The sequence below is a fragment of the Pyrus communis genome, chromosome 1, assembly GCF_963583255.1.
Source record: "Pyrus communis chromosome 1, drPyrComm1.1, whole genome shotgun sequence".
NCBI classification, from domain to species: Eukaryota; Viridiplantae; Streptophyta; class Magnoliopsida; order Rosales; family Rosaceae; genus Pyrus; species Pyrus communis.
In genome coordinates, this window is record NC_084803.1 from 328,665 (window position 1) to 336,043 (window position 7,379).

The 7,379-nt window shown below is 36.6% G+C and overlaps 1 protein-coding gene across 1 annotated transcript; it reads right to left on the reverse strand.

The window, feature by feature from the left end:
- On the reverse strand, positions 1-6,456 carry LOC137714397 (uncharacterized). Its single transcript, XM_068453626.1, has 13 exons — positions 6,026-6,456; positions 2,852-2,963; positions 2,414-2,526; positions 2,062-2,184; positions 1,757-1,962; positions 1,594-1,669; positions 1,291-1,377; positions 1,110-1,190; positions 930-1,016; positions 812-853; positions 634-712; positions 488-558; positions 1-391 (listed from the first exon to the last, which is right to left on the reverse strand). The coding sequence occupies exons 1-13, from the start codon at positions 6,191-6,193 to the stop codon at positions 299-301; spliced, it is 1,338 nt and encodes a 445-aa protein (XP_068309727.1). The 5' UTR covers positions 6,194-6,456; the 3' UTR covers positions 1-298.
- Positions 6,457-7,379: the final 923 nt, after the last annotated feature.

Here is a 7,379-nt window from a genome sequence, read left to right on the forward strand (position 1 = left end):
CAAACCAGAGCATGTTTCTGAATCTCTTCTCTTCATATGATCGGAGAATTTCAAGGATTGGGATTCTCAGCGTCATGTTTACTGCCAGTGCCGAAGGTGACTTGAGTACAAGAAAACCAGACCCCACCATGTCACCCTTCCAAAACATGAACCAAAATTACGTTGTCTATAAATTGGATGCAAAGTCTTAAGCCAGCAGCACAACAGGACCCTTGAGCTTTACAGTAGTTGATGTGCCAAGGTCAGCCGGGAACTAGACCAGGAACTATTTTCGTTCCAACTTTCCAAATTACGAAAACTAGGGCTCCGTGTGATTGCAATTGCCACTGTTCCTTTGGCTCGAAAGGGAAGGAGCAGCCCTAATCATCACGCTTTGAATAAAGGCTATCATCTACAAATTAATGCCAATTGCCAAATACAAAGATGAAATAATAAGTCAATGCAGAACATATATATAACAGATACAAATAACTTGGTAGGTTCTTACCGCAGCAAATCCAACGCAAATGAGACTAAATCCAGGGAAATTAAATGGTGCCTTTTCGGACAGGAACAAGGCTGCAAGAACAACTTGAATTTCTCAGTTCGAATTAACTTTTGGCCGGAAAAACTAGTATTGGAATTTCAAATCACCTGTGAGAGGAGAGAAAGCAATCGGAGATATAACATTTGCAAGTGAACATATGCCTGAAATGCACCCTTGAGCCTTCCCCTGAAAACAATGTACAAGAAAGTCATACATTGCCAAAAGAATTGGAGCCCAAAAGGCAGGGCTAGGGAAGCAACATCCGAAATGCATATAGAAATTTACCTGCTCAGACGGACCAACTTGTTTCGATACAATGCTTCGCATCTGTGAAGTTTGAACTGAATCACTTTAAATACAACATTTGAGTAATGTTTAACTCGCAAAGTTTGACGAAACTTACGCATGGTTGTGCGAACACATAAAAGATGGAAAACATGGCAGCAGCATATGGCACCCAGAAGGACCACGCAATGCCATAAAGAAACATCTGCACTCGATTAGTAAATGATTAGCTAAAATGGACATGTCAAAAATTTTAGTTTTACTTTCGGTGAGTAAATAAAAGACGGCTAGATATTACATGTGCACAGCTAAAAATGAGGCCTATCGAAAGTAGCCTCTCCTCTCCTAAAGCTGGAGCCAGCAAGGGCATTAGAACCAGCTGCATCAAGTTTTATTTTTAGTACCATGGAAAATAAAACCAAAACTGCGGAAAAAGGAGGCATGCGGAGGATCAAAAGACAGTAAAACAAATGCAGTACCTGTGAAACAGTGCCTGCTACCCCGGAAATAACCATCAGGTCAGCAAACTGATCCTTGTTGAAATGAAAATGCGCCTTTAGATAGTACTACTCAACAAACAATGATTTTCAATCTCAGCATTTCTTATGTTCGATAGAGCTTACCGCTACATAATTAGATGCAAATCATCCACAAACAACGATTTTTTTGTGAACTAATCACACTAATGTCCACATTGTAAAAAACTGAAAACAAACGAACAATAAAAGAGTGCAAAAAATGGAAATTAAAGTAGTTACTAATTCGTAGGATGAGAGACGTACCATCATTGAAGCATGAAGGCCAACATCCGCTAGATTACTGAAAAACGCAACAATTGCAGCTTGCGAAAACGTCGTGCTACAAATTAGTTAAAGTGTAAGCACTTACTTGAACTACAAGTCTGCAAATTAAATAAGAGCAACACTTAGCAGGAAAGTGACTGACCTGGTTTTCAACAAGGAGATAAAATCACTTAAGGAAGGCAATGTTTTGGCTGGCTGCAATATCTGAGCACTTGAATTTTCAGCTGAATCCTTAATTTTGATCTTTTCATCCGACAGTAACGGAGCGGAAAGGTTCTTGTCTATGTTGGACTCCGGTAGGAAAACCCTCATGTACGTAACTGCCACAACCGCCACCACAGTCGCAACCTAATAATAATAATGTTAATAATTATAAAAATAATGCAATCATATCACAATTATGCATATTAACAGAGAGGAAAGAGTCCTGGAGAGAGATTAATGGACCTGAAAAGTGGAGGAAGTGGAGACGAAACGAGTGAATAAGGTTCCGCAGACAAATGCAGAGGAACTAATCCCCGATAGGACTCCGAACGTCGAGGCTCGCCGCCCTTCTGCCACATTATCTGCCTGAAAATCATTGATATTTCGCACCTCCATCAAAATTTCAAATCAAACAACGAACAATATGAACATGGAGCGTTTTGTTTTTTGTTTTTTGTTTTTTGGTTTTTAAGAATAAAATGGACCTAGTCGAGTCATTGAACACACTGAGGCCGATGTACGGCCTAATAGTCGGTGACTAATGGGCCTGATATCCTTAGTAAGCCCAAATACGACAGAAAGATTAGAAAGTTACCACATAGGCAAGGGCGAGGCACTGAACGCTGCCTTCACAAACCATGTCGGTTAGAGTTTTGACCACGAAGTAGACGTAGAAGAAACTCTTACTCCTGCTGTACCCCAATATCCCTGTAAGCGTTCAATTACCCCATTTCTTGATCAATCGTTTATTGGTTACTTTTCAGAATTGTTATTAGTAGTCTAAAATAGTTATATCGAACTTGTTACTCTTAATTTTTTGAATTAAGAAAAAATATACAATAACTAATTTGAAGTGTCAATAATAACTACGTCAGATTATCTAGAAATCAAAAATTAGAATGAGAGCTTGATGTTAAGCAAAAAGAAAATAAAATAAATAAAGCCAAAGTATTGTCATTAAAGTTCTCTAAATATCATGTGTCACTTTATCTTTGTCAGTGGTTGGTTTGGATCCAAAGAGTTGAAAGATTACCCAAAGGGATAATTGTGAGGATCATTGGCAGTGTAAGCAAAGCTTTTCTCCCACACTTGTCTGAGAGGTTACCTACCAATGGCATCATCACCAGTGTTCCCAGCCCTACGATCTGCATCAATCATGCACAAATCAATGTATTTTCAACCAAAGATCATAGACAAGGGATAGGCTAATTGTTAAGTTCTACCCACTTTCTTTTTTTATTCAGTTAAAATCCTCCATCCATTCCTAATCAAATTTTCCGAAGAAAAGTGATTTTCCAACGTTATTTTTTCCGCATGCATGCATTCGTTTATTTTTAACATTTAGATTAAATAAATCAAAAGTGAATTTATGAATAAAAATAAATACATGATTTAGGAAAACAAAAAGAACAAAAAGTGCAGATTTCAGTTTACATTTTTCAAATGTGGAGATGTTTCTAAAGATAAACTGTAAACCCCTTTGTTTAGGCTTTTCTTTTTATTTTTGCACTTTTATTTTGGTCGGGGGCTAAGAAATTGAGGTTTTATGATATTTTTTAGGGACACTTTGGACGCGGTCCCTACTTATCAATATTCTTTGACTAAAACCTTATCTGTTTTTAGTTTTTAATCGAAGTCTCTGACATTAATGTAATAGTGTAACTTAATATATATTTTTAAATTAAAATTAAAAAATTAAAAATTGTATTTGTTTATATTAATGAGATTTTAAATATAACCCATAATGTCACATCCCGGCCCGGGCCGGACCACTTCCCGAGCCTGCTCCACCACCGTAGCACGATATTGTCCGCTTTGGGCTTACCATTTCCTCACGGTTTTGTTTTTGGGAACTCACCAGCAACTTCCCAGTGGGTCAACCATCATGGGATTGTTCTCGCACGCTACTCGCTTAACTTCGGAGTTCCTACGGAACCCGAAGCCAATGAGCTCCCAAAAGGCCTCGTACTAAGTAGGGATGGGAATATACATTTAAGGATCACTCCCCTGGGCGATGTGGGATGTTACAATCCACCCCCCTTAAGGGCCCAACGTCCTTGTCGGCACACACGCAGCCAGGGTTAGGCTCTGATACCAAATTGTCACATCCCGGTCAGGGCCGGACCACTTCCTCGGCCCGCTCCACCACCGTAGCACGATATTGGGCTTACCATTCCCTCACGGTTTTGTTTTTGGGAACTCACGAGCAACTTCCCAGTGAGTCACCCATCATGGGATTGCTCTCGCACGCTACTTGCTTAACTTCAGAGTTCCTACAGAACCCGAAGCCAGTGAGCTCCCAAAAGGCCTCGTACTAGATAGGGATGGGAATATACATTTAAGGATCACTCCCCTACGCGATGTGAGATGTTACACATAATTTGTGGGATTAAAAATAATAAAATATAAATTATACTCTCTATTATATTTTGTGCGTGTGTGTGTGTGGGTACATTCTTCAAAACACAGAGAAAAAAAAAGAAAAGATATTAGGCTTAATAACATTTGTAAATTTCTTCAATTAAACTTGACATAAATACATTCTCAAATCAACGAAAAAAGAATGGATCCATATAAGTTCAAAAATGGATGAAAAAATTTTGAATGGATTTTATATTAAAAAATTGGGTACATTTTATATAAAAAAATTGTACATTTTATATTAAAAAATAGTATATATTACATATAACAAATTGGTATATTTAAGAATGGGAACATTTAAGATTAAAAAAAATTGATAATTATATGAATGGGTACATTTAAGATTAAAAAATTGAGAATCTTTTTATAAAAAACTAATGGGTACAAACTTATTCTATTTTATTTATTTATTTTGGAAATGTTTGAATTGAAAATTAATTAAGATTTAATAGAGGTGTGAATATTAAAACCCTAAATCAATTACTAATTTTTATTTTAAAAAATATGTAATAAACATGTAAATTGATTATCACATCAATGTTAGGAACTTCAATCAAAATTTAAAAACTAATAAAGTCTCAGTCAATAAACATTAGTAAATAGGGATCGGATACTAATTTTTATTACAAGCAATATTAATATTTGCAAGTTTGTCCACGAGTTAATATAATTGAAAAATGCCAAAATGCATTTCCCATGTGGAAAACCAAAGAGAAATTTCTGATGGGCAGAGAGTACTGCATGCATGTCAAACTTTTTTCTCGACATTAATATTTTGAGATTCTTGCATTTGGCATACTTATTTCCAATATTCCAATGCTAACTCTACCTGGCTAGTTAGCTAAGAAATTTTTTTGCTCAGTTACGTATGAAAGAAGTTGAAATTTCATCATAAAATTAAATTTTAATGCAAAATATTTTTTCACTTCTTCATAATATATACAAAAACAGATTGATCTTCCCTAATGGCTCACATCTACGAGAAGGTTTACACTTTACAGTCTCACAGCAAAGTATGTGGAGATAATTTAAATGTATGACCCAAAAAAATCCCAAGTTATGTGGATAATAACAAAAGATTAATGTTAAGGAGACTAAATTTGTAAATAAAATTTTGTAAATTAAATGACATAGAGATTTATGATAAGATTATTACTTAACCGTTGATAAACGTACAAATCATTTAGTTTGTAAATTTTATTTACAAATTTAATCTTTTTAGAGAAGAAGAGACAATATATATATATATATATGTACATGTGAATAGTTACACATGAAGTGGGGGGTGTGGTGGACCGCATTTCAGTGAGAAAACGAAAGCGGTGAAAGCAGAACAGAGAAGGGGCTGGAGTGAACTAGTAAAAGTGTGGGTGTGGGGCCATGATTTTGAAATTTTGCTCCACTTCGTTGAATTGAAAGACCTTCCATAAATTGAAAGACCAATATTATTGAATCTGAAAGTTGATTATAGCCCACGCAAAGGAAATGGAAGTTTCTTTTAAACAAAAACAAACTTCTGTCGCTTCAGTTACCATCACTTGAGTTAGTTTAGCGGATCAAATCCTTTCATGGACATTTGGTTTGATGCACTACTGGGTTCAAAAGAGAACATATCTGTAAGGCCTAGAAGCCTAGAGCTAGATGATATGATATCAATTTGCTTCTTGCGGGAATAATCAAACGATTATGAATGTTAAAAATGATATGTATTTGATTAGACGTCGACAATTAAGTTGATTAGTTGATCATTTGGGTTATAGTATCTAAGTCAGAAATTTGCACGTACCGCTTGTTGAAATCCGGTGAGGTAGATAGCAATGGAGCACTCATCTCTTCCAGGACAAAGGGCAGACATGGTAACGTCGGTGATGGCCGGGATCACCATGAACGTGGCGAAATTGTGCAGAAAGACTGTCATGAAGAGGTGGCTCAACCCTGCCGAAAGCCTTTCCATCTTGCGATCACACCACTCTTCAATTGCTGAGTAACTAAATTGAGAAGTGAGGAAAAAGGATCGACAGCACAAACGAAGGACGCCGCCCACTGCTTCCCTGACCGAACTGGCTTAGCTACTATTAGTAAATAACCAGGAAAAAAGGAGTTATATTTAAAAGAATTAAAGAAATGCGTGCAGTGTGTGCCGTACACTTTTTGTCTTGAAATATTTGCTATATACAGAGATCGGGAGCCGGGAGGGGAATACTTAACTGTGCAAGTAGGATGTTTAAAGGAAATTAATTGCCGAAAAGCAACAAAGTGGGAAGGTGAAGCAAAGGAAGGATGCGTAGCTTGTAAGTTAATTGCCTCAAATATATACGTAATATAGGTCCCATTTCCTAAGCGTGTAGAACGTAATTACGTTTTGATGCTTCCAAGTCTCATCTACTATCTCCCTCCTCTCCTCTCTGTCACCTTTCTACGTGCTGCTGTCCATTTGTTTCCATTTCTGAAATAAAATGAGTTTTGTAGGTAAAATTTGGGGTGAATTTTGAACTTTAAAATCTATTGAGGAAAGACCACCTTAAACGCGGATAGCTTTCTACTTTATTTGATGGCTTTTTGCAACAATGCTTACTCTATCGTTCTAATTCATGACGTTATCATGCATTTCTGTTAGTGGGTTCAACATAAGAAATCAATTACTTGAATAATTATTTAAGAAATCGCCTAAAACTGGTAGTTTATCTCTCATACTTGAACAACCAAGTATTATTTCGATTTATGACTCCAAGCACGTGAACATCCACACCTGGATAGTAGCACCCATTTTCATGTTAATTTGACGACAAAGTTTGAACAAATTATTAAAGAAAATACGAATAAAGAGCTATTGCATGTTTTAGATTGTTTAGGGGAAGAGTAAATGTGCTCTAACAAAATAACGTTTATGATTGCATTTGTCATAAAAAGTTAAGCATGTTTATCGGTCAATACTTTATAAGGAAGCACTTGCTACATGCGTTGTATCCATGTTGGACTGAAACATTCGGCCCATTCGAGGGCCCAAGGAATGAAAAATGCCAGTTTAGACACTTGCTAGTTTACATTAAGCATTAGAGGGCTTGTGGACTTTGCCATTCCCTTTCCCTAGTTGGGTTTTTACTGAACGCAACAAGGCCTAGTTTGAATCGAGTCCGAAC